At 42.5% G+C, this 27,379-nt stretch overlaps 1 protein-coding gene across 4 annotated transcripts in view; it reads right to left on the bottom strand.

The window, feature by feature from the left end:
* The window catches only part of rsph10b (radial spoke head 10 homolog B), a 30,796-nt gene extending 3,845 nt beyond the window's left edge, over nucleotides 1–26,951 (bottom strand). Inside the window, exons 1-17 of one of the 4 annotated variants that reach the window (XM_055651587.1) lie at nucleotides 26,658–26,951; nucleotides 22,377–22,452; nucleotides 21,435–21,503; nucleotides 18,038–18,211; nucleotides 17,809–17,894; nucleotides 16,708–16,828; nucleotides 15,632–15,808; nucleotides 13,994–14,135; nucleotides 11,075–11,199; nucleotides 10,115–10,304; nucleotides 8,970–9,081; nucleotides 8,338–8,417; nucleotides 6,217–6,365; nucleotides 5,475–5,582; nucleotides 5,036–5,203; nucleotides 4,230–4,337; nucleotides 3,392–3,455 (exon numbers count right to left, since the gene is read on the bottom strand). In XM_055651587.1, the coding sequence (XP_055507562.1) occupies nucleotides 3,392–3,455; nucleotides 4,230–4,337; nucleotides 5,036–5,203; nucleotides 5,475–5,582; nucleotides 6,217–6,365; nucleotides 8,338–8,417; nucleotides 8,970–9,081; nucleotides 10,115–10,304; nucleotides 11,075–11,199; nucleotides 13,994–14,135; nucleotides 15,632–15,808; nucleotides 16,708–16,828; nucleotides 17,809–17,894; nucleotides 18,038–18,211; nucleotides 21,435–21,503; nucleotides 22,377–22,452; nucleotides 26,658–26,803 (2,095 nt within the window). In that variant the 5' untranslated portion in view covers nucleotides 26,804–26,951. Of the gene's footprint in view, nucleotides 1–3,391; nucleotides 3,456–4,229; nucleotides 4,338–5,035; nucleotides 5,204–5,474; nucleotides 5,583–6,216; nucleotides 6,366–8,337; nucleotides 8,418–8,969; nucleotides 9,082–10,114; nucleotides 10,305–11,074; nucleotides 11,200–13,993; nucleotides 14,136–15,631; nucleotides 15,809–16,707; nucleotides 16,829–17,808; nucleotides 17,895–18,037; nucleotides 18,212–21,434; nucleotides 21,504–22,376; nucleotides 22,453–24,967; nucleotides 26,537–26,657 lie in introns of those variants that run through there. The other 3 variants (XM_055651586.1, XM_055651585.1, XM_055651588.1) reach the window with 3 other exon arrangements.
* Nucleotides 26,952–27,379: the final 428 nt, after the last annotated feature.

Raw genomic sequence — 27,379 nt, 5'->3', positions numbered from 1 at the left:
CCTGGGTTCAATCCTGATATTAGATGCTGTCTGTGTATGGAGTTTGCACCCTCTCCCTGTGACTGAGTGGGTTTCCTGTGGGTGCTCTGGTTTCCTTCCACATCCGTCATGGACTTGATGGCCCTAAGGGCCTGTTTTCATGCTGTATCTTTCAATCAATCAATCAAACAGAGCTTGATAGACAAAAATGCTGGAAAAACTCAGCGGGTGAGGCAGCATCTAGTAGGTATTACAAACCTACCTGAAAAAATGGTTTAAAAAACCGACTTTTTACTAGGCATTCCCAAGCAGAGCGTTCAGCTCGTAATCATTAACGGGTGTTCGCGGGTTAATTGGCCTCTGTAAAATGCCTCTGGTGTGTTGGGAGTGGATGAGAAAATGGGATAACATGGAACTAGTGTGAACAAGTGATCGATGGTCGTCATGGACTTGGTGGCCCTAAGGGCCTGTTTTCATGCTGTATCTTTCAATCAATCAATCAAAAAGAGCTTGATAAGACAAAAATGCTGGAAAAACTCAGCGGGTGAGGCAGCATCTAGGGAGCAAAGGAATAGGCAACATTTCGGGTCGAGACCCTTTCTTCAGACTGACAAGTCAAACAGGGTTACGTCATTCAACCTCTCTAAGGCTGCTCTGTCACTCAATATCATCACTTCCACCACCAATCTTCTTTCCTGCCCAATCCCTGTGTCCCTTCATTCCCAAGGTGTCTAAATTTCTATCAGTCTCACCTTTCAATATACGCAATGACAAAAATACACTGCCCTCTATGATGCAATATTCCAACAACTCACAACCCTGACTAAAGAGGTATCACCTTATTTCAGTCCAAAATGAATGAATCTATAGCAGAACTGGTGAGAGCAAATGTTTAAGAAGGAACTGCAGATGCTGGAAAATCGAAGGTACACAAAAAAGCTGGAGAAACCCAGCGGGAGCAGCAGGATCTATGGAGCGAAGGAAATAAGCAACGTTTCGGGCCGAAACCATTCTTCAGACTGATCGGGGGTGGGGGGGGGGGGGACAAGAAAGGAAAAAGGAGGAGGAGCCCGAAGGCTGGGGGGTGGGAGGAGACAGCAGGGGGACTGAGGAAGGGGAAGAGATAGCAAGGACTAACAAAATTGGGAGAATTCGATGTTCATGCCCCCAGGATGCAGACTTTACTGTATTTTTATCTTGCACTAAACGTTATTCCCTTTATCTTTTATCTGTACAAGGCTCAATTGTAATAATGTCTAGTCTATCTGCTGACTGGATAGCACACAACAAAAAGCTTTTCATTGCACCTTGGTATGCGTGACAATGAACTAAACCAAACTAAACTAAGCATCTCTGGAGAACATGGATAGGTGACGTTTCTGGATAGGACCCTCCTTCAGACCATGTGCATGTTCTAATATCTTTTGATTACTGTTACCAACTCATGAGACCATGCTGGAGCCAAAGAAGATTAAGTGCAACATACATGATAACTACAAGGAGAATATTTGCAGGGCTACTAGGGTGAGGGCAGTAGTGAGTTCATGAGTTCATGTTGTAGGAGCAGAATTAGACCATTGGCCCATCAACTCTACTCCGCAATTCAATTATGGCTGATCTATCTTTCCCTCTCAACCCCATTCTCCTGCCTTCTTCGCATAACATCTGACACCCACACTAATCAAGAATCTATCAATCTCTGCCTTAAAAATATTCATTGATGGCATCAATAGCTGTCTGTGACAATTAATTCCACAGATTTACCACCCTCTGACTAAAGAAATTCCTCCTCATCTCCTTCCTAAAGATACATCCTTTTATGCTGAGGTTTTGATCTCTGGTCCTAGACTCTCCCACTAGTAGAAACATCCTCTCCACATCCACTCTATCCAGGCCTTTCACTATTAAGTAAGTTTCAATGAGGTCTCCCCTCATCCCTCTAAACTTCAGCGAGTACAGGCCCAGTGCCGTCAAACGCAAATTATATTTTAACCCAATCATTCCTGGGATCATTCTTGTAAACCTCTTCTGGACCCTCTCCAGCACCAACAAGTCCTTCCTCAGATATGGAGCCCAAAATTGCTCACAATAATGGGACTAATTAGATGGCTCTTTCTTTGCCACGCAGCGGTAGAGTTGCTGCCTTACAGCGAATGCAGCGTCGGAGACCCGGGTTCGATCCTGACTACGGGTGCTGTCTGTACGGAGTTTGTACATTCTCCCCGTGATCTGCGTGGGTTTTCTCCGAGATCTTCGGTTCGCTCCCACACTCCAAACACGTACAGGTTTGTAGGTTAATTGGCTTGGTAAATGTAAAAATTGTCCCAAGTGGGTGTTAGATAGTGTTAATGCGTGTGGATCGCTGGTCGGCACAGACCCGGTGGGCCGAATGGCCTGTTTCCGCGTTGAATCTCTAAACTAAACTAAACTAAACATTTTGTTGCAGTTCCTTTTGATCTGCAGCATTCAACAATTCTACTTGAAGGTTCCTTATAGTTCAGCCCACCAGCATAATTCAGCTGGAACCATGAATGGTGGACATCCAGAGACCAAACCTGGTTAATTGCCACCACCCAATATGGCTAACCCATCAATATGTTTAGATAGAGTCACAAGGAACTGGAGGAACTCAAAGGGTCAAAGAGCCACAGTCACACACCACAAAAACAGACCCTTTGGCCCAACTTGTCCATACTGACCAAGTCCAGGGTGAGAAGTAGACCTGTGGTGTTTAGGTTTCCATGGGTCAGTTGCGCTATAGAACCAATGTTTAAGTTCCCACAATCGTTCTTTTTTCGGTACAGTTCCTTCCAAGACCACAAGAAATTGGGGAGAATAGCGGCCGTTACATAAACCAACCTCCCTTCCATCGACTCCATTTATATTTCACTCTGCCTCCGCAAGACCACCTTCATAATCAAAGACCAGTCTCACCCCGGTCAATCCCTCGTCACCCCTCTCCCATCAGGCAAGCAATACAGAAGTGTGAAAATGCATAACTCCAGATTCAGGGACAGTTTCTTCCCAGTTGTTACCAGGCAACTAAACCATCCTATCAACAAGAGAGCGGTCTGGAGCTACCATCTACCTCATTGGAGACCCTTGGACTATCTTTAATCGGATTTTACTGGACTTTACCTTGCACTAAATATTATTCCCTTTATCATGTATCTGTGCACTGTGGATGGCTCAATTGCAATCATGCATAGTCTTTCTGCTAACTGGTGAGCACGCAACAAATGCTTTTCCCTGTACCTCGGTACGCGTGACAATAAACTAAACTATTGTTCAATGAATTAGCAAAGGCTGAGTAGAGTTGGCAGGCAAATATCCATTTTCTAAAGTAATTGTTATCGATAGAGATCCTCATATTGTGTTGTGACTGCTGCATGCATTCATTTGTTGAACTTACCATGATGGGCGGATGCTTTTGTGGACTTCTCAGCTGATGAGGCAGATGCTTTATTTTTCCTCCGCTGGAACAGATATGAAAGTTAATCTTTGCCCCTTGCACAATTTGCAACTTCCAAGCCCTGGGGCATTGGACAATTGTACAAAACAAATGATTCTACTTAGATTCAAGGAACTACAGATGTTGGCTTACAAAAAAGACACAAAATGCTGGAGTAACTCCAGCGGGTTGATGCTGCCTGACCCGTTGAGTTATTCCTGCACTTTGTGTCTCCAGAGATACTGCCCAAGTTACTCCAACGCTTTCTTTTTTAGTATTTTGTGGGTGATCTATCAATGCAGCTTGTTGATATGTATGCTAAAATTCAGAACATTTATATTTGTTATGAATCTGAGCTTTTCTTTTCTCCTGATGGATTTCTTTTAACTGAACCCAACTTGTCCAAAACTGTGGAGAAACAGTAGATGCTGGAAACTTGTGTGGAATTCAAAATGCTGGAGTAACTCAGCGGGTCAGGCAGCATCTCTGTCATCTGAAGAAATGTCCCAACCTGAAACATTTCCTGCCCATGTCCTCCAGAGATGCTGTCTGACCCGCTGAGTTACTGCAGCACGTTGCGTTTTAGTGCCAAATGGATGATGAAACAGGCGAGAATAGTATTCAAGTTCGTTCGTGTTTATTATCACTTAACTAACTAAGGTACAGTGAAATTTCAGTTACCATACGGCCATAGTAAGTGAAAAAAGCACAAAATAAAATTTAACATAAAATGCACCAGAAAAATAAGTTTTTTTAACATCTATTATGTGTAAAAGAGATCCATAATCATCATACAAACCTCTGACCTCCTTGTACCGACTCCATTAGCTTCTCCACGTTTCTTCAGGAGAGATTTTGCGCCGCGTCCATTTGGTTCAGGAGAAATGTATTCTTGGATGGTGACCTGCTGATTAATTTAAAGGATAATATTAATACAGTCTTTGTTTTGAGATATTGCATGGAAACACGTCCTTCAGCCCATTGAGTTCTCACAAACCATCAATCTCCTGTTCACACTTGTTCTATGTTATCCCAGTTTCCCATCCACTGCCTGCACACTAGGAGCAATTTACAGAGGCAACCAACCTACAAACCCTCGTGTTTTTTTAGGGAGGATGTGGGAGGAAACCAGAGCATCTGGAGGAAACCCACGTGGTTACAGGGAGAACGCGTTTTTGACTCTTGTTCTTGACTCTATCTCAAGAACCAGAGGACATAGGTTTAAGGAGTGAGGGGAAAAATTTAATAGGAACCTGAGGGCAGTTTTTTCACACAGAGGGTGGTGGGTATATGAAGAGGAGGTAGTTGAGGCAAGTACTTTTGCAACGTTTAACTATAACAGCATTTAAAAGATATTTGGGCAGGTACATAGATTAGAGGGATATGGGCCAAATGCAGACAAATGGGACTGACTAGCTTAGATGGGGCATCTTGGTCAGCATGGAAGAGTTTAGCCTGTTTCCATGCCGTATGACTCCATATCTCTCTGTGATGTTTTGTAATGCACAGAAATAAAATGTATCCACATGATGGGTTTGTTCTTATTTGGTTTGGAGTTAAACAGCAATTTCCATTAAAAAAAAGAAATCTAAAGTATTTGATTACCTGGTCTGTAGGTTCTTGTCCTGCCTGAGCAGGCACAGTGCTTGCCAGGTGTGTTAGATTCACACCACTTGACGTTCCAGATGACATTTCCGAATTCTCAAGCATTCTTTTGGTCACATATACTGCTGCACACGAGAGAAGGGCTTCCAAAAACTCCAAGAAAACCATCTGAAAAAAATGGTAGGTAGGCAAAGATGCTGGAGAAACTCAGCGGGCGAGGCAGTGGGTATCGAGCAAAGGAATAGGTGACGTTTTGGGTCGAGATTCTCCTTCTTAAGACTGATGAAAAAAATGGTACTTACATTAACCATACTGTTTGATATATTTAACATATTATTAAGATAAATATTCGGGGGGGGGGCACAGTGGCAAAGCTGGTAGAGCTGCCACCTCACAGCGCCAGAGACCCAGGAAACGATTTAAATAAGACCTCTGGTACCTCAATGTCCATGTTATGGTAGGTTCCATCAGACACTGCCGGGTTATCCTGAGACAAGATCTGGACAATACGAGTTGCTGTTAAATGCTTGCTCAATAAATTTAGATCCTGCATTTGTGGAATAAAATAAAATGTGAGACAAATGTTTTTGTTCAGATAAATATATAAAAAGTGATCGTACAAAATATAGTCATTTCTAATCATAAAATGGAGACATAAGAGACTGCTGGAAGATGTTGGAAACTTTAGCAGAAAGCAAATTGCTGGAGGAGCTTAGTGGGCCAGACAACAACTGTGGAGGGGAATGGACAGATGACGTTTCGGGTCGGGATCTTTCTTCAAGATTGAAGATGGTTCCTGACTCAAAACAACCTCTGTCCATTTCCTTCCACAGACATTGTCTAGCTGGTTGAGTCCCTCAAACAGCATGTTTTTTGCTCTAATCATAAATATTGGATTTTATTTAATATGTCTCATGGTCGGCATAGATTTGGTGGGTCGAAGGGCCTGTTTCAATGCTGTATCCTTCAATCTGTCCATCCATCCATTCATTCATTCCATCAATTGGTTCATTCATTCGTTCAATCCATCAATCAATCAATCATCAATTCATTCAATCCACCCATCCATTCATTCATTCATTCATTCAACCCATCATTCATTCAACCCATCATTCACACATTCATGCATTCATTCATTCATTCATTCATTCATTCATTCAATTCATCAATCAAAGATGTACCTTGAGCATCCACAGGAAGTGCCTCATTGTCATGATCTTGGTGTTGGCTGGCCTACGCTTCTGCTCACAATAGGTTCTGTACACGTCCCAGCATTTATTTGCATAGCCGAGTGTGATCGTAGTACATTCACGTTCTTGAAATAAACGCCCTGCAGATAAAGGGAATCCATCAGGAATCAGAGACCAAGGAGTAAGCACATAGTTGGTTGTATTCATGGCATTATCTCCCAGATTTTTCTTTGTTATAATGTTCGCCTATCTGCATTCCCTTTTCTATCTGAATGATTCATTTGAATTAAAAAACAATAGTAGAAGATAGAACAGTACAGTCTACAGACATCAGTCTGAAGAAGGGTCTCGACCCGAAACGTCACCCATTCCTTCTCTCCAGAGATGCTGCTTGTCCCGCTGAGTTACTCCAGCATTTTGTGTCTACCTTTGATTTAGACTAGCATTTGCAGTTCTTTCCTACACAGAACAGTGCAGCGCAGGAATAGGCCCTTTGGCCCATAACAACTGTGCTGAACATGATGCCAAGACCAACTCTTCTTTGCCTGCACGTAATCCATATCCCTCCATACTACATGGCATGGCATACTCCCTCCATGGCATATCCATGTCTCTACTTCCTGAGAAGATTACAGTGATTTGGTATGTCAGAGAGGATTCTCTTGAACTTCTACAGGTGTACAGTAGAGAGCATATTGACTGGTTGCATCATGGCCTGGCCATGAATGCCCTGGAGCGAAGAAGACGGCAAAAAGTTGTGATCACTGTCACTGACCTCCCCACAATTGAAGGGAGTTACCGTAGTCGCTGCCTCTAAAAGGCAGCCAGCATAAGCAGAGACCCACACCACTCTGGCCATGCAATCATTTCACCCCTGCCATTGGGAAGAAGATACAGGAGCCTGAAAATTGTAACGTCCACGTTCAGGTAAAGCTTCTCCCCATTCAACTATTAAACAATACAACCTCAAATAAGCTCTGAACTACATAGACTATTGTTGTTTTCATTGCACTATTAGTGTTTTTTTTGTGTGTACGTATGTGTGCATATATATACACATATACATACACACACACACACACTTGTGTGTGTGTGTGTGTGTGTGTGTGTGTGTGTGTGTATGTGTGTGTGTGTGTGTGTGTGTGTGTCTTTTTTTCTCTCATTATTATATATTTTCTATAGTTTACAGCGTTTACATATTCTGTTGTGCTGCTGCAAGTAAGAATTCCGTTGTTCTATTTGGGACATATGACAATAAAACACTCTTGACTACTTATCCAATAGTCTCTTAAACACCTATATCGCATCTGCCTCCACAACCATACCCAGCAGCATGTTCCAGGCACATACCATGCTCAGTATAAAAAACGTTCCCCGCACATCACCTTTAAACTTTGTCCCTCTCACCCTAAAGTTGTACCCTCTAGTATTTGAATTTTCCATCCTTGGACCGTTCTGACCGTCTACCATGCCTGTGCCTCTCATAACTTTGTATATTTCTATCAAGTCTAAATATCTAAGTATTCGGGGCAGCACAGTTGTGCACCTGTAGAGTTGCTGCCTTGCAGTACCAATGACCCGGGTTCGATCCTGACTATGGTTGCTGTCTGTGCAGAGTTTGTACGTTCTCTTGGTGCTCCGGTTTCCAAAGACAAACAGGTTTGTAGGTTAATTGGCTTCTGTAAATTGTCCCTAGTGCGTAGGATAGTATTAATGTATCGTTGGTCAGCGCGGACTAGGTGGGCCGAAGGTCCTGTTTCCACGCTTTATCTCTAACGGCTAAGTCTACCCTTACCTGTGCAAGTCATTGTGACCTGCACATGGATAACAAACAAATCAATAATATGAAACAATGGCATTATTTAGAAAGCTTACAATAATGTTGCACAGTTAGTATGTACAAGCAGAGGAAGAGGGACTAGTAAAACAAGACACAAAGGGACACGGTTCTTAATTTACAAATGGCAAGGACAGCACGTTCATGGATTGCAAATCAGTATTAAAAATCTTCATAATGCATTCAAACTATTGGCAATCCCACATGTAGTTTGTTGCATTAAGTACAGTATGAGTAATTACATAGTATCAAGGGCATATGTAGAATTGACGTACCATGAACAACGCAGGCATAAGGAATAAGATTGTTGGCCATTAGTTTGGAAAAGCAATCTTCAAGAATAGGACGCTGACCTCTGAAATGAGAATGGTGTCCGTTATTGCTGATTGTCCGCTATAACAGAGTCAGGAATTATCACTGTGTAGGCAGTAGAAACAAACAACTGCAGATGCTGGTTAATACACAAAAGGACACAAAGTGCTGGAGTAACCCAGCAGATCAGGCAGCATTTATGGAGAAGAAAGTCAAGAGAGTTTTATTGTCATGTGTCCTGAAACAGAACTATGAAATTCTTAGCTGCAGAAGCACAACAGGCAAGTTAACATAGTATTCAGTAGATACCATATTAAACAACAAAAAGTTCAATAATTAATAAAAAGAAAATGGATGGAGGCTATGATGTTTCTGGTCAGGACCCTTCTTTAGTTTGGAGAACATGGATAGATGACATTTCGGGTCATCGTTTTTAGTCTGAAGAAGGCTCCCGGCACAAAACTCCACCTATCTATGTTGTCTGGAAATGCTGCCTGGGGGCCTGCTGAGTTACTCCAGCCCTTTGTGTGTTTTTTTTTGTAAATCAGTAGTGGCAGTTCCTTATGTCTCCATGGGCTAAATATGAGTCTCTTACTCATGCTCTTTGTGGTAAATATGGTAGGCCAAGATGACAATGTAGCTCAGGAACCTCCCCAACAACAGTGTGTCAAACGGAGAGTGAGTATCCTCCACTGTAGTAAATTGTTCTGCAAAAGACAGAAAATTAGAGGCTTTACATCTGGCATGGCTGGAGGATAAACATTTACTATATTCAAAATACTCTGAATTTAGGACATTGTAGAGATGGTGAAGTCACTTCTTATCAATACAGCTTTGTTAATTCTAAAACTAATTAAAAAAAATTGAATATGTTGTATCCTTTGTAAAATTGCAAGATTGTATTCTAATTTAATTAGAACCTATCAATTTTAGCCATATAAATATCCAATGTCAGCCTCCACAGCCGTCTGTGACAATGAATTCCACAGATTTGCCGCCCTCTGGCTAAAGAAATTCCTCCTCATCTCCATTTTGAAGGTACATCCTTTTATTCTGAGGCTGTGCTCTCAGATTCTAGAATCTGCCATGACTGGAAACAGGCCTTCATCTCTTCTTCTACCAATGTTGTTGGTACTGATGTAGACCACAACATCTGGTTCTTCACAGTTCATATTCAGGATATTCTGTAGATGTTCAGTGAGGCAACTCACCACCCTAGAGTCATATCTACTGCTACTGAAACACCTCTACCCATCAAGATCTTAATTCCTGTATCACTTCTGCAGTCTAACTCCTCTTCCTCCCTCCTGCCCAATTGAATCCTTCTTCACTCTGACTGTCAACCTCCGAGGAATCATTAGCTCCATTGTATTCAAAACCTGTAGGTTATTGGCTACAATACACCAGCATTATTATCCACAACAAATCCACGTTGGGGCGGCACAGTGACTCAGCGGTGGAGCTGCTGCCTTACAGGTCCAGAGACCCGGTTTCAATCCTGACTACGGATGCTGTCTACACGGAGTTTGTAAGCTCTTTCTGTGACCACTTGGGTCTTCTTTAGGTGCTCCGGTTTCCTCCCACATCCAAAGATGTACAGAGATGGCTTTGGTAAAAATTGCAGATTGTCCCTAGTGTGTAGGATAGTGCTAGTAGGGCCTGGTTCTGCACTGTATCTCTAATGTCTAAAGTAAAGTCTATTGTCTCAAAGAAGAAAAACTCTGAGGAAGATTTAATTACCGTGAAGAATTCTATCCATGATAGCCAGACTCAAACCATAATGGTGAAATTTGCAGTCTTTGAGAAATCTCCAGAACTGGAGCTGGCTCAGTAGGAAGGCATTATCCGGAGATTGCTGGTGCCCCAGACTACTGTAGAAACTGTATATTTTCTTCAGTTGTGTGAAATTTCGAAGAATAGCATACTCTAACTGTGCAAAACAAAAGCAACATAACATTGATCTCCAATAAAGCAGTTTCATAAAGATTAAGCAGAGGTCATGGTGAGGCGAGGGAATAATTGGTCAAGGAGAAAGAGCATAGAATACAGAACAGTAACAAGGGCGGCACAATGCACAGCTGGTAGAGCTACTGCCTCGCAGCACCAGGGCTAGGTTTGAACCTGACTACAGGTGCTATCTGTGTGGAGTTTGCATGTTCTCCTTATGACCCCTTGGGTTTTCTCTGGGTGCTCCGGTTTCCTCCCACATTACAAAGATGTGCAGGTTTGCAGGTTAATTGTCTTCTGTAAAATTACCCCTAATGTGGAAGATGTGAAAGCAGGATAACATAGAATATAGATGATGCAATATTAAACAAATCCCATTTCCATTTACCCCTCTTTTCATTGCTTATTCTGTCTCTTGAACTCTTGAACATTGCTATCATAACTGTGTTACCACCTCCCCTTGCACAGTATCTACACTAACTGTGGAAAAAAACATATAGATCACATTTAGACGTCCCCCTCCTCACTTAAAGCCTTTTAATCTTTCAATTTTGAAGTTTAAAAGTTCTAACCATTTCTCCCACCCTGACTGCAATTTAAAATTAACTTTGTCGTGGTTTTGATGAAGTGTTGCTAACTTTGTTTCTCTTTCCACAGGTGTTGTCTGACCCGCTGAATGTTTTGAGTACTTTCGGTCTTTATATGAGATTCCCAGCATCTGCAATTCTATGATCTGACGGAGTTCTGTTTTACCTGCAAAACCTCGTTTTGTCTGTCTCCTTCTGGCATCTTCTCCAAAACTGATGCGATATCAAGTTCCACGTTATGCTGCAGAATTGATCTAATTGCACTTTTTGATCCTTCTTCTTTCATATTGCCTTTCGAGGAAAGTAATGTCAATCTTTTATTTGTTCAATTGATTTTTTTAAATACCTATTGTTATTATATGTGTTTAACATACATTTATAGCAGGGACATCCTGGAATCATGGAAAATACATATTGCCATTATTCTGTGTGTCATGCCTGCGATGTTGACTTAACTTTAGACTTTTTACTTTATGCTTTAGAGATACAATGTGGAACAGGCCCTTTGGTCCACCGAGTCTGCACCGACAAGTGATCATCCTGTACACTAGCACTATCCTACACACTATGGACAATATGTATTTTTTACCAAAGCCAGTTAACCTACAAACCTGTACGTCTTTGGAGTGTGGGAAGAAACTGGAGCACCCGGAGAAAACCAACGTGGTCACAGTGAGAACGTACAGACTCCGTTCAGCCAGCATGGAAGCAGCAAGGGCTGTAAAACAGCAACTCTACCGCTGCGCCACTGGGCCACCCTCAATTGTGCCACCCTTAAATGTATGGCATTTCTGCCTTCCTGAACTTAAATAGTAATGACTACTATTGCACACATTGTATTTGGGGAAGGTGGTGAATGATAAGTTGGATTCATAATTGGCTCATTAATAGGAACTTCAGTGACAGAAAGTCCATAATTTGTGGAATTTGACAGGTTTTAATTCTAGGTCCCTTCTTGGTTGAGACATAACAGTGATTCAGGCTTAAATGTAGGGCCATAATGAATGATTTTTCAGATAGATCACACTGTGGTGAAGTGAAATATCGCAGCCTGCAAAAAGATATGAGCAAAGAAGTGCAAGGTAATACTTTTAAAAATAGTAGATAAATACACAATAATAATACAATGCCAGGAAGCCCACAAGCAAAGGAATATCTGGTGTGTATGTCCATAGTTTCATAAAGGTAGATAAAAGGCATTTTAGATATTTCCCTTAATTGGCCAAGGCATTAAAAAACAGAATCAGAAAGGTCAATGCTAGAGGCCCTGTGGCGTTATTATCGTGCGCTGCTCCAAGTGGCCAAGCGCATAAACGGATGCAGCCTGCAGTGGCACAGAGTGGTAGAGTGGCGTTGGAGGACATCGGCACATCGTCTGGTCAAGCTGACGCCAACCCAGTGCTGACGCCAGGACAATGGGGCTTTTATGGCTGTTAAGTTTCTAACATTTTTAATTGAAATTTGGACTTGAAGGGTCCAAGATGGTGCCTAAACTGTTGCGACTCTTGTGTACTGATTCAGAATGGTCTACTATCTCACGGTCTTATACTTTAAATTACTGATGAAACACAAAGTACTTATGCTATAGCACCAGGATAAGTGCTCAACCAAGAAAACCAAGCCCAATACCAAAATAGTATCTACGGTAAAACGGATTGTGCCTATATGTCACTGTATGTCACTGTACTTAGGTACAATTGACAATAAAGTTCCATTGTACCATTGAACTAGACCCCACACTACAAGAATGACACCACTTCCTGCATTAATTTCTCATCACCGAGCTTGCAAACCGGTGGACATGACAAAGGCTTAAGTCATCTAAGCTGCAATTTTCAATATAGAAATATTGTAACCATGGATCAGATTTGCAACAAATACACACGTACCTATGTTTAGATAGACAATAGACAATAGGTGCAGGAGTTGGCCATTCGGCCCTTCGAGCCAGCACCGCCATTCAATGGCTGATCATTCACAACCAGTACCCCGTTCCTGCCTTCTCCCCATATCCCCTGACTCCGCTATCTTTATCTAACTCTCTCAAAAGCATCCAGAGAACCGGCCTCCAATGCCTTCTGAAGCAGAGAATTCGACACTCACAACTCTCTGTGTGAAAAAGATTTTCCTCATCTCCGTTCTAATTCTTAAATCATTCCTCATCTCTTATTCTTAAACTGTGGCCCCTAGTTCTGGATTCCCCCAACATCGGGAACATGTTTCCTGCCTCTAGCGTGTCCAAACCCTGAATAATCTTATACGTTTCAATAAGATTCCCTCTCATCCTTCTAAATTCCAGAGTATACAAGCCCAGCCGCTCCATTCTATCAACATATGACAGTCCCGCCATCCAAGGAATTAACCTCGTGAACCTACGTTGCACTCCCTCCATAGCCAGAATGTCCTTCCTCAAATTTGGAGACCAAAACTGCACACAATACTCCAGGTGCTCTCACTAGGGCCCTGTACAACTGAAGAAGGACCTCTTTGCTCCTATACTCAACTCCTCTTGTTATAAAGGCCAACATGCCATTCGCTTTCTTCACTGCCTGCTGTACCTGCATGCTTACTTTCAGTGACTGATTCACAGTTCACACAGCCACCCTGCTTTATGTCATCTGCAAATTTGCTAATGTTACTTTTAATAATCTAGATCATTAATGCATATTGTAAATAGCTGCGGTCCCAGCACCGAGCCTTGCGGTACCACACTAGTCACTGCCTTGCATTCCGAAAGGGACCCGTTAATCCCTACTCTTTGTTTCCTGTCTGCCAACCAATGTTCTATCCATGTGAGCACCATGTGCTCTCATTTTGCCCACTAATCTCCTATGTGGGACCTTATCAAATGCTTTCTTAAAGTCCAGGTACACTACATTCACTGGCCCTCCCTTGTCCATTTTCCCAGTTTCATCCTCAAATAATTCCAGAAGATTAGTCAAGCATGATATTTTAATAATGCTTTACAAAGCATTATTAAAATATTCATCAGTTATATATTGGAGAGAGAAAGTTTCACACTACATATATTTGAAGAAAATACTTTCTATTACATATTGGTCAAAATGTCAGCAAAATTGCTTACCAGTTTGAACTGGTGATTCGGTGCGTATGGTACTCAGATCTGGTGTGTTCATCCCCTCAATTGAAAAATGAGGAAATTCTGCCATGCGATCTTCCAAAAACTCTCCCTCAAAAGTACGACCATTCTTAAACAAGAATGTTCCCTAATATTACAAAAGAAAAATGATTGAACTCAACAATTCAGACTTAATTATGTTGAAAATAATGTTTGCAGGTTATTTGTAGTCAGCTAAAACACAAAGCAAAATGGAGTAGACAGCCCTAATTCACTACCACTGCCCAGTTCCAATTTCCCCCTATCTGCATTGCCCTGACTTCCCCCATTATCCCCTATGTGAAACCCGGGCCTCCAATGCCCCGTTCCTCTTTCAAATCCAAGCTGTAAATTGCACTCTCCTACCCACCACCCTCAATCCATAATAATATTAGCTCTGTCAAAATCTTGAACTCCCCGCAATGTTACTGATGCATGCACATTGATAATACAGATTCTGATCCATGACTCACCCACACAACTCCAATAATCCTTCCCTGATCCTCACTACTGACCCTTCCACTCAATTCTAGTGTCCAACTGCACCCCTTCTTTCCTCTCCTTACCTGACACCCTTTTGTCTTTTCCACCTCTACTTTGTCGCTTAGTCCACTCACCTGTCTCCTCTTCTTCCTTAGCCCTTGAGCTGTCTCCTCCCATCCCCCAGCCCTCGGGCTCCTCCTCCCTTTTTTCTTCCTTCTCCCCGCCACCCCCTATCAGTCTGAAGAAGGGTTTCGGCCCGAAACGTTACCTATCTCTTTCGCTCCATAGATGCTGCTGCACCCGCTGAGTTTCTCCAGCATTTTTGTGTACCTGCCAATTATACCCTCCCCCTCACCTGTATTCATCTATCACTTGCCAGGTTTTGTCCTCCCCCACCTCTCATTTCCAGCTTTCTTCCCCCCTACTTCTATCAGTCCACAGAAGGGTCCTAATCCGAAACAATGCCTGCCCATTTCCTCCCTAAATACTGCCTTACCCACCGTTTTTAATTTTGAAAAAATTAACTTTATTCAGAATAAAAGAAATATACAGAACGAGAATGGTGCAAAAACTCTTCTTATATTCTCTATACATTCAATAGTGTCATAGTCAGTAGTTCGCACATATCTTCAAACAAATCACCCTTGCCACTTGTGGCACCCTGATATTCCTTCCCTTTTTTGAGGGGTGTCCCCACTTGACTCAGCCCCTCAATGTCCAGCAGCGGATGGACCCTAGACTGTGGACCTCCCCCACTAAGTCTTTGTGTCAGCTGCACCAAGCTTCAGTGCATTCCACAGCACGTACTCCTGCAGTCTGGAAACCAGCACGTTGCGATTCCAGCATCTGCAGTTCCTGGTGGCTGCACCACACCAAAGGATTGCAGCATTCCCTTTAGGATGCAGTAGTATTTCCGTACAAAATTTATTCACCAAAATAACAAGCACAAAGAGAGAATAAATATCTTTACATAAAAGTCATTTAAAGAAAACAGCAAAATACCCTGCACTTTTTCAGCTAATATTAAATTTGACTGACTCTTTTATAGAGACTAATAATTAATGTGCTCTGAAAGTTGACAGTGAGTGAACAAAAAGCCAGTGCTTTTTGGAGGAAACTTACAAAACCGTGCTTCTTGTTTGCCAGCCATTCTCCACTGTACACGGCTCCGCTTGCATAGAAGAACTTGCCTTGACCCTGTCGGACCCCTTTCACAAACTCTCCTACATACTGATTTCTTAGTGGGTACTGAGTACCCAACACCCTCTTCAGAAACCAGGTGTGGTTCCCGAATCCATGCTGGAAAAAGAAAACAGGAGTCTTCAAATTGATTCCAAAAATCTTCAAATTGACTCCCAAACATAAAATCTGCAAAGCATTACAGCAACTGGTGACACCATTTTATGACATACTTCCTGTTCTTGCTGCTACTTCTGGGAGGGAGGAGAGGTAGGGCAAAGCATAGTAATTATTAGTGGACATAGGCGAGGGGGGGTTTCATAGGCAGATGGTTGGAACAAAGGACAGAGATCAAAATAGATGTGCATCAGAAACATCGCCTAACCATGTTCTGCAGAAATGCTGCCTGACCTGCTCAGTTAGTCCAGCACTTTGTGTCCTTGTGTGAGACAGAAAGATTGAAGAGTTGCACATTATGAAACCAGAGGAAGGAATCTAGGAAGAGGCAGAGTTGACGTGGAAAAGCTTTTCCCACTGAGAGTAGGGAAGATTCAAACAAGGGGACATGACATGAGAATTAAGGGACTGAAGTTTAGGGGTAACATGAGGGGGAACTTCTTTACTCAGAGAGTGGTAGCTGTGTGGAATGAGCTTCCAGTGAAGGTGGTGGAGGCAGGTTCGTTTTTATCATTTAAAAATAAATTGGATAGTTATATGGATAGGAAGGGAATGGAGGGTTATGGTCTGAGCGCAGGTATATGGGACTAGGGGAGTTTATGTGTTCGGCACGGACTAGAAGGGTCGAGATGGCCTGTTTCCGTGCTGTAATTGTTATATGGTTATATGGTTATATGTTATAAGAGGAGGATGGGAAGGAGAGAAATATGGCCAAATGGAGGTAGGGCACAGGGGAGGCGGCTTGGGAAGTTATAATTGGGAATAGTGGGATAATTTTTATGTTGACAATAGTAACTTCCTCAAACGAGAAGGAAGCTTAATATGAATGGCTGCAATCTCACCTGAATACCATTTTCCCATTGGCCTGTGTATTCTTCATTAGTGGAAATCCAACTCATCGTGCCTTCTCCGTGACGAGTAAAGTTTTTCCATTCTCCTTCGTACACATTCCCACTCTTATACCTAGGGAGACACACTTACGTCACAACACAGAATATCTGAATGGTGCCCTTCATGAAATGTTTGATCTCATCCTAAAAGCTATGGAACAAGTAATGTTCTACTAGTCACCAGAGTAATATAGTGACTCAAGCACTTGCCTTACCACAAGTTTAGTTCGTGGTTTCAAGGGCGCAGCAGTAGAGTTGCTGTCTTACAGCGCCAGAGACCCTGGTTTGATCCTGACTATGGGTGCAGTCTGTACGGAGTTTGCAGGTTCTCCTTGTGACCAGGTGGATTTTCAGAGGGTGCTCCGGTGTCTTCCCATACCCCAAAGACGTACAGATTTGTAGGGTAATTGGCTTCAGTAAAATTGTAAAAATTGTCCCTAGTGTGTAAGATAGTGCTAATGTACATGGGGTGATTGCTGGTCAGCATGGACTTGGTGAGGCAAAAGGCCTGTCTCTACGCTGTATCTCTATAAAGTCTATAGTCTAAAGGCTTTTGTTGAATCACATAAATCATGGTGAAAATATCAACCCATTCTCAATGGAGGGGAAAGTGGAAAGAACTAGAAAATCACGCAGCTCAAACTGTCAAGACATGGGTCTATGGATGGTGACACAAGAGAATACATATGCTGGAATCTTTCTGGGTCTACGGAGAGGGTAAGATTAAAGTTATTTGTTGCATTCTCTTGAGCCAAATAGCTCATTCTCCAGAGACACTAGAAACTGTAGACTTTTACTGCTGCTCATCACAGTGCAAGAATTACATGGTAATGTATTAAAATTGGTTCATCTTACTCTTAAAGACTGTGGAAATTTGCTCATTGCTAAGTGTTCTTAAAAACCAAACAAATATTCATTTTAATTCAGATTATCTTTTAGGTGCTAGCCCATTTAAGACAAATTAATAATTCACTATTTTAGCAGAGGATCTGAAATTGATTTTGTATTAACAGGAGTGTATACAAAGATTAATTTATTTAGAAATGTACTTACCGTCTAATTCCCCAGCCTTCCCTAACATTGTTCACCCAGTCACCTTGATACCATGAGGTTCCTTCTTCATTATAGTATATTGTTCCCTAAGAAAGGATGGTCAGATGTCAAAGATACTGTGTCTGATGCTGTCACTTCTGCTCCAATCCATTGCCCACTCTGAACATATACTTACATTGTCTGAATCACAACTCAACAATAGTAATCCAGTAAATGTATTAACTCTTACCTTTCCGTGCCTTTTGCCATAGCTCCACTCGCCAGTGTAAGAAATAGATCGCTCACTACTCGTGAAAGTTCCCTGTCTGTGGCGTATTCCATTTTGCACTTCACCAACATAGGTGCTGCCGTCAGTCCATGTGTAAGTGCCGTGGCCTGTGGGAGTATTCATCGCAAAATCTCCCTGAGAAAAGAAATATTCTGATATATGCACTGCAGTACCTTTCATTGCCTCATAATATCAGAAGGCACCTTAAACCAGGTCCAGAACCAGGGGCCACAGTTTAAGAATAAGGAGTAAGCCATTTAGAACGGAGACGAGGAAACACTTTTTCTCACAGAGTGGTGAGTCTGTGGAATTCTCTGCCTCAGAGGGCAGTGGAGGCAGGTTCTGTGGATGCTTTCAAGAGAGAGCTAGATAAGGCTCTTAAAAATAGCGGAGTCAGGGGATATGGGGAGAAGGCAGGAACGGGGTACTGATTGGGGATGATCAGCCATGATCACATTGAATGGTGATGCTGGCTCGAAGGGCTGAATGGCCTACTCCTGCACCTATTGTCTAAAGGCAATGAAGCACCTTAAAACAGCAGGCACTGTGTAAAGGAGAAAATGTGGCACCCAATGAGTACAGGAAGTTCCTGCACTAGAAGTTTAGTGTTTAGAGATACAGCATGGAAACAGTCTCTTCAGACCATTGAGTGCACACTGACCATCGATCACCCATTTACACTAGTTCTATTATCCTACTTTTGCATCCATTCTCTTCACACTAGGAGCAATTTACAGAGGGCACTTAACTCACACACATGGATGTTTTTGGAATGTGGGAGGAAACTGGAACACCCAGAGAAAACCCATGCAGTCACAGGGAGAGCATGCAAACTCCACACACACAGCAGCCTGGGTCATGACCAAACCTGGGTCTCTGGCGCTGTGAGGCAACAGCTCTACCGTTGCGTCACTGTGATCCGAGTCAGAAGTAATCTGATGATGTAACGCCAGATCATTTAATACATATTTTGGTTGATGGTTTAAATTTTCAAGAGTTAGAAAGTCTTATTGTTATATGTACCAATCAGAAAAATGAAATTCTGATTTGCAGTGGCATAATAGGTTTGTAAAGCAATACTCAATAGAAAAAGGAAAAAAAAAAGCTAACATAGAAAAAGGGAAAAAAAGCTCAATCCATCAAAAGCCCCAATTGGCTGGAAAATCAGGAAGAATTCACCCTATCCTTTGGTGTTATAGAACAGGAACAGGACCTTTGACCCACAATCTCCATGCTGAACATGTCAAATTATAATACTCCCTTCTGACTGCACATAATCCATATCCCTCCATACCCTGCATATTTACATCAATTTCTAAAAGTCTCTTAAACACCACTATTGTATCTGCTTTCACCATCACTCCTGGCAGTGCGTTACAGATATCTACCACTTTTTATGTAAAAAAATTGCCCTGTATATCTTCTTTCAATTTTCCCCCTCTCACCTTAAAGTAATGCCATCTGGTATTTGATATTTTCAACCTGGGTAAAATAGTCCAACTCTCTATCCTATTTATGTCCCTTATCATTTTATAAACGTCTATCAGGTCTCACCTCAGTCGCTGATGCTCTGCAGACAATAAATGAGTGCTAGAGAAAGGATTATATGATAAAAATTTATAAAACGCTGATTCAGCTGCAAGAGCAATATCACTGTCCCGTTCTGATACCAAGCATTAGGAAAGATATAAAGGTTTCTTTGGGTATAGATGTGATTTACTAAAATGATATCAGGAACGAGGAACTTACATGAATAAACAGGAAAGATTGAGATGATTCTCCTTTAATAGATTTCGGGAGGATATGATAGAGATATTTAAAATATTGCTGTGTCTTGACAGAATAGAATTCCCAGTAGCAAAGTGGAAATGAGCTACGGGACCCTAAATTAACATATTTTACAAGAAGGCGAAAAGTTACACAAGGATTTTCTTTTTACACAGTGAGTAGTGAGGGTCTGGAATGTGCTGATATGGGTTGTGGTGGAAGTTGATTTAAATGTTGTGTAAGTATCTGATAAGAAAAAAATTGCTGTTGGACTAACTTAATTGCTTCCCTCAGGTTGACTAAAAACAAAATTAAATTCTTCAGTAATTATTGTGGTGCAACAAGCAAGTAAGCCGAAAAAAGACACTAAGTGCTGGACTAACTCAGCGGGTCAGGCAGCATCTATGGAGAACATGGATAGGAGGGTCCCTACCCGAAACGTCACTTATCCACCTGTTTGAAGAAGGGTCGACCCAAAGCGTCACATATCCATGTTCTTACTTACACTTACATCGGGCAACGCTGCTCGTCGGCTGCCTCGCCAGCAGCGAGTTCGTCATTACGACTTTTTTTTTGTTTTTTTAGTATATCCAAATGTATGTTTTAGTGTCTCTCAGTATGTCTTATGTGGGGGGTGGTGGGGGGGAATAGGGGGAAAACGTTTTCAGTCGCCTACCTTGACGGAGTTGCAACTTTTTTCCTTGTCTCTTCTTTGCCTCCCTCGCAGCCTAACAACCTGAATTGGTGCGGCCGTTCCCGGAGTCGGGCCCAGAGCTTCAGCAGTAGGAGCAGCATGGACTTTCCATTGCGGAGCGGGGGATCCCTTGCCGGGGATCACCGGAGAAGAGCTCCGACCGCCGGCATGCGGCCTATAGCATCCTGAAGCCGCGGTCTCTGGTAAGAAAGTGGCCGATTCGGGAACTCCAAGCCGCGGAGTGTGTTAGATCCGTCCCAACGTCTGAGTTTTTGATCATCCCGACGAGAGGGCTTGTACACCGGGCTGTCCTTGCGGTGACTATGGAGGGTCAAGGCCCCCAACCATGGTGAACAAAGGAGGAAGACTGACTGAACTTTATTGCCTTCCATCACAGTGAAGAATGCTGTGGTGGATGTTAATGTTAAATTCTATTGTGTATTGTGTTCTTTTTAATTGTATGGCTGCATGGTAACTAATTTTGCTGTACTTTAATTGGTGCATGTGACAAATAAATGTGAACCTTGAACATTAAACCTTGAACCTACTCCAGGGATGCTGCCTGTCCTGCTGAGTTACTTCAGCACTTTGTGTCTTTTATTATTATCCAGCATCTGCAATTCCTTCTTTCTGCGAGAAAAGATGGCTGTTTTGTTATACAGTACATGTATTTGTTCAGCAGCAGACATGCAGTGCAAAACAGACAGCCCATGTGCACCAGACATGCTGCCTGATCCGCTGAGTTACTCCAGCATTTTGTGTCTATCTTTGGTATAAACTAGCATCTGCAGTTTATTTTATGATATTTCAGTGCAAAGCACATTGACAAGACAGAGAACACCCATACAGTACACTGTGCTGTTTCATGTTCTATGACATACACAGCTGTTCTCTTACTTCATACTTTATTCCGTTCGCCCACATGTAGGTACCTCGGCCATGCATCATGCCTTCCGAAAACATGCCCTGTGGCAAAACATGAATGACAGATCTTAGAATGAGTTAGTGTGCCTAACCTGTTACTAATGTACTACAATTTCATTTTCAACTTTATGAAAATGTTAATACAATTATAAATTCAACTTGTAAACCACTATGCAGCAGTAATTTATGTCTCCTGACAAAGTAGCAAAAATATCCACCCAAAGTCCAAGTGCTGATAAGTGCATTTGCTTCATCACTTAAAGGGCATTGCTTTAAAAGACTGATGATGGCAGCAGTGAATAATAATAACAATGCAGACCATCAAAAAATGGAGTGAAGATTTTTGTGAGCAAACCTTTCAAAAGATATAGCATGGATATTAATGGAAATAGGGTGAGGACATGGGCATCACATAAAGCATTCTTACACCTAATAAAATGGCCCAAGACCCATTATTGGATGGGACTCTGTGCCATCATTAGCATCAAAAAGGTGGCTGTGGATATCCACCACTGAATGCGAATGGAAAAGGAGCTATTGAGTCTCCAGGGAAAGATTGGGTCCTATTTGGGACCAAAGGGGGATTCTATTGATAGGTGAAATTTTGCAACAGTGCAAACTGAGGAAGTTGATACTTTCCTCAGAAGAACCTATCCATTTCCTCCAGAGATGCTGCCTGACCTCGGAGTTCCTCCAGTATTTTGTGTTTTGATTTTTAAAAGCTCACTTGGTAGTTGAAGAAACAAAGAACAAAACTGTCCATCTTTCCCCATTTGGCTAACAATAATCTTGTAAACAGTTGCCTGAGGAATACAGCATTCCACACCAAAATGTCACAATATTCAGCACACAAAAGAGTATTTGTTCTGAAGGTGAATGATAAAAGAGAGAATTGAAACTACCCAATTCACTTACTTCATAGACATGACCTCCTTGAAATTGGGCAACACCTACACCTTCATAAAGACCTCGCATCTTCTCTCCCTCGTAGCTTTAAAATAAATTGATCCTTTTTAGAAATAAACACATTTCCTCATTTCACTGCAATTATTATCTACTTTGTCACTTCTTCAGAGCATCCTGAAAGAGACTTGATGTGTTCTCTATAAATAATTGCAAGTCTTTACTTATTATAAAATTGGACATTAATTAGAAGCAAGTGTCAATCTGCTGTGAAGGCATTGACTTTAATCAATAATTGCAATTTTATCCATAGTTTTTATTTTGTGACTAATGTAATAATTTAATATTTTTAATTAATCTATTTTCTTGTGAATGATCACTAATCTGTTTAATATTTCCTGTATTTTTCAAAAGCAAGCTAATTGTTCCTATCCAGTCCAATCATGTTTATACTTCAATGGAGCACCCTCACATTTTACTGTTAATGTCATTAAATCTGCATTTCTTTGCGCTCCTTTCTTCTTTGTTTACCTCACTCCATCTATTGTTTTAACTGTAATTATCCTTGGTTTGGAGAGTTTCACATTCTAACAATTATTCATTTGATTGATTGAGATATACTGCAAGAAAACATGCCCTTCGGCCGAAGTATACGTCAACCATCAATCACCTGTTTTCACTAGTTCTACGTTATCCCACTTTTGCATCCACTCCCTACACACTCTGGCAGAGATTAATTAACCAACATACACGCACGCCTTTGGGATTTGGGAGGAATCTGAAGCACCCTGAGGAAACCCATGCAATCACAGAGAGAACGCGCAAACTCTACACAGACAGCACCTGAAGTCAGTATCAAAACTGGGTCTGTGACGCTGCCGCCCTTTTGTTCCCAATTCCAAACTTTTGTTTTGTTACATTAGTTAGAGAGTTTAATTTTGTTTAGCAGCATTGTTTCAGCTCCTGGTGAACCATTAGAAGTTGTAAAGTTATTAAAACACATTGACAACATAACAGTTCTTAATTGGCAATGACATTTGGCGCTACAGTGGTGCCAACATTAATTGAGTTAAGGACAGGGATACAAATTCAGGTAAATTTCTGTTTCCTGGTTTGCACTGAAGCTTAAGACTCATATCAAGGTTAGTGGTTCACTTTAGACTTCAAATTAAAATTTGATAAGCATTTACAGTTACAGTTCATGCTTAAAGATTACGATTCACAGAAGGGGTTATCATTCATGTTTAAAATTAGATTTCAACTTTGCACGCAGCAAGCTGATTGCATTTATCTTTGATATTCTCACATTCCACTTTCTGTGTTTCACTGGCAGCTGTCACTTGAATGTTGCACATGCAACGTACTATTTTATTTGCTGATATCCCCCACACCTGTGGTCAGGGCAAAATATAAATTTTGCCAGTGAGAATGTACAGAGTTCGAAGAGGGTTAATGCATAGGATCTTCATCCTAATCCTGAGGGTTTAGTGCTTGGAGATTTTAGAAAACACAAGGAATTGCAGATGCTGGAATAAAGGCATACAGATTGGATATAGGCCCACCTGCCCATGCTTGGCCCATATCCCTCCAAACCTTCCTGCCCATGTCCCTGTCCAAATATCCTTTAAATCCCTTATCTGCCTCAACAGCCACCTCTGGCAGTTCATTCCATATACCCACCACTCTCTGTGTAAAAGGTTGCACCTCAGAATCGGACTCAATCTTTCTCCTCTCACCTTAAACCCATGTCCTCTGGTTCTTAATTCCCCTACTCTGGGTAAACGACTCTGTGCACCTGCTCTGTCTATTTCTCTCATGATCTTGATAAGATCATCATCATCCTCCTGCACTCCAAGGAATGCCCAACCTATCCCTATAGCTCAGGCCTTCAAGTTCATGTTCTGGCAGCATCCTCATCAATCTCCTCTGCACTCTTTCCATCTTAACAGTCTTCAGTCTGCTTTGTATCAGAGACAGAATCTTGAGTGAAGTATATAACACTTGAGTTTCACTGGAGATTTTAGGATTCATTTTAAGGAATGGGATATAGCAATGGGGGGGGGGGGGGGGGGGGGGGGATGCAGTATCAGTAAAGTGCTGGAAGAACTCAGCAATGCAATGGAAACGGATTTCCCTAGACAGGTGCTGTCTGATCTGCTGAGTTGCCTCAGAACTTTGTCTTTTGCTCAGGTTTTCAGCATCTGCAGTCTATTGTGCCTCAAGAATTAGTCAAACACAAAGTGCTGGAGAAAATCAGCAACAAAATGGAAATGGAAATGGATTTCCCTCCACAGATGCTGCCTGGTCCACTGAGTTCCTCCAGCACTTTCTCAAGATTACAGCATTTGCAGTTCCTGAAAATATATATCCAGCAACGTTATTTAAATCTTGCATCCAAAAGGATCTCGATAACTAGTCACTAAGATTAGAGGCAAACACAAAATGCTGGAATAACTCAGCGGGTTAGGTGGCATCTCTGGACACATTTTCTCCGCAGGTGCAGCATGACCTGCTGAGTTCCTCCAGCACTTTCCGTCTGTAAACCTTATGTAAACCAGTATCTTCAGTTGTTTGTGACTCCCAGATTAGAGGCAGGGCCGCACCTCGCCACAATCAGCTTGGTCAGTATGGGTTCCTCATAGTAGGTGATGTTGACCTCCGGCGACACTTCGTGGCTCTCGGGCTCCTCGGGCACCGGCTCCAAGCTCCCTTCCTCCGGCGCCTCGGACACCACCCGGCACATTAGGTTCGCATCCGATTGCGCCACCTCCGGCTCCAACGCCGCCTCCTCCGTCCAATCCCCCGACTTCCCTTTCTTGAGTTTGATTTTCTCCTTTTCCTTCTCTTTTTCCTTGTCTTTGTCCTTGTCCTTATCCTCTTTCCCTTTCCGTTTTCTCTTCTCCTTCGCCATCTTGGTGTCGTCCCTGGCAACGTCGGCCGCTGTTACCCGGGCAACCCGTTCGTGGGCTTGCGCACGTGATCTACAGGACGTCGCAGGGCCGCAAAGAGTCTCCAACACTGGGTTTAAATAGCGTTCTTCTGCCATTTGTCCTCTTAAAGAGTCGTACAGCACGGAAACAGGCCTTTCGGCCAACTTGCCTATACCAACCAATTCTGTAAAGCCTAACCACGCTGATGAAATTATTATTTTAGTTCTTTATTGTTCAGAATGTGGTCATCGCTAGCAAGGTCAGCATTCACTGTCTCCAGTAAATGTCCTGGATTTCTAGTTATGCTGCATGGAAACAGACCCTTCATCCTAACCTGCCCACGCCGACCAACACTAGTCTCGCCTGCCTGCAATTAGCCCATATCCTTCTAAAACCTATACTATGAAGCTTTCAATGTCTTACTTTAAAAATACAGCGTGGAAACAGGCCCTTCGGCCCACCGTCCACTCTGAACACCATTCACATTAGTTCTATATCCCATTCCTTACAAACTAAGGGGCGGTATACATAGGCCAAATAACCTACAAACCTGCACGTTTTGGTTTGCGGGATGAAACCCACGCATTCAGACAGGGATAACATGCATACTTCACGCAGACAGCACCCAAGGTCGGAATCGAACACAGACATGTCTTTGTCGCTGTGTGGCAACAGCTCTACCAGCTGCGCCACTGTGCCACCCTAGAGGAAGACCCGGAGAAAGAAGGCGGTAAGCCACCATCTTGAACAACCGCTGTTCTTCAGCTGTATGTTCTCCCACATCACTATTGGATGGGTGTTCTGGCATTTAGACCCAGCAACAATGAGGATTGCCAATCCATTAACAAGTCAGGAATAGGTGCACTATTGAGGGAAGCCTGATGTTTCTCTGCAACAGGTGACCTTATGGGGAGAGGTTGTGGGTATGGGAGATGCTGTCAAGAAGCCCAGGTAAGTAAGTGCAATGGATTTTTAAGATAGTGCACAGTGCAAACACGATGCGTCAGCAGTGGAGGAGAAACATTTATATTAATGGATGGAATGTGTGTCACATTGCAGCCAACTTTGTCTTGGAGGGCATTGGGCTTCATGGAGATTGTTGGAGCTTCACACACCAGGTATTCAAACTTTTGCTAAAGGACTACTCATTAAATTCTAAACTATCTAAAGCTTTGAAGTGCATCAGAAACAGAATCCGTATTTTGTTCAAAGATATGCTCAAGACTGCCTCGCCAACCGTCTGTCTTGTCCTTTCCCATCTTTGGTGCTTTTTTAGTATGTGTTAAATGTATGTTTTAGTGTTCTTCAGGTTGGTTTATGTGGGGGGTGGGGTGATTGGGGGAATTTTATTTTAATCTCTTACCTCGACGGGGATGCGATTTCTTTCCATATCGTATCTTCGTCCGCAATGCGGCCTAGCATCGTGGAGCTGACGGCCTCTTGCTGGGGACCGACTTCCGGAACTCCAACCGTGGAAGCCAGCGGACATAACATTGTGGCGCTGGCCATCCCTGTCGGGGATCGATCTCGGATGCTTCAACCGCGGGAGCTCACAGTCCTTCGTAGGAACCGACCTCGGGAGCTCCAACCGCGGGAGCTTCGATTGCCTGCTGCGGGAGCTTCGATCGCCCTGACTGCGGATGGTTCGACTCCCCCGACCCCGGGAAAATAACGAGGGAAGAAGATTAGACTTTATTGCCTCCCATCAAAGTGAGGAATGTGGAATCCGCTGTGGTGGATGTTTATGTTAACTTTTATGTAGTTGTGTGTTTTGTTGCTTTTTTTTAGTATGGCTGTTTGGTAATCGAGTTTCACTGTACCTTAATTGGTACACGTGGCAATAAACAGACCTTTGAAACTTTTGAAAATTGTGCCTTTGATTCCTTGGAGATTAGTGTAAAGTTTAGTTTTGTAAACAGAGGTGCAGCTGGTAGAGCTGCTGCCTCGCAGTACCAGAAATCTGGGTTCGATTCTGGCCAAGGGTTGGAGTTGCACGTTCTCCCTGTGATCGCATGGGTTTCCTCCAGGTGCTCTGGTTTCTTCCCACATTCCAAAGACTGCAGGGTGGTAGGTTATAAAAAGGAA

The sequence above is a fragment of the Leucoraja erinacea genome, chromosome 20 (genome assembly GCF_028641065.1).
Source record: "Leucoraja erinacea ecotype New England chromosome 20, Leri_hhj_1, whole genome shotgun sequence".
Taxonomy (NCBI): domain Eukaryota; kingdom Metazoa; phylum Chordata; class Chondrichthyes; order Rajiformes; family Rajidae; genus Leucoraja; species Leucoraja erinaceus.
This window is presented reverse-complemented; position numbering and strand designations above follow the sequence as displayed.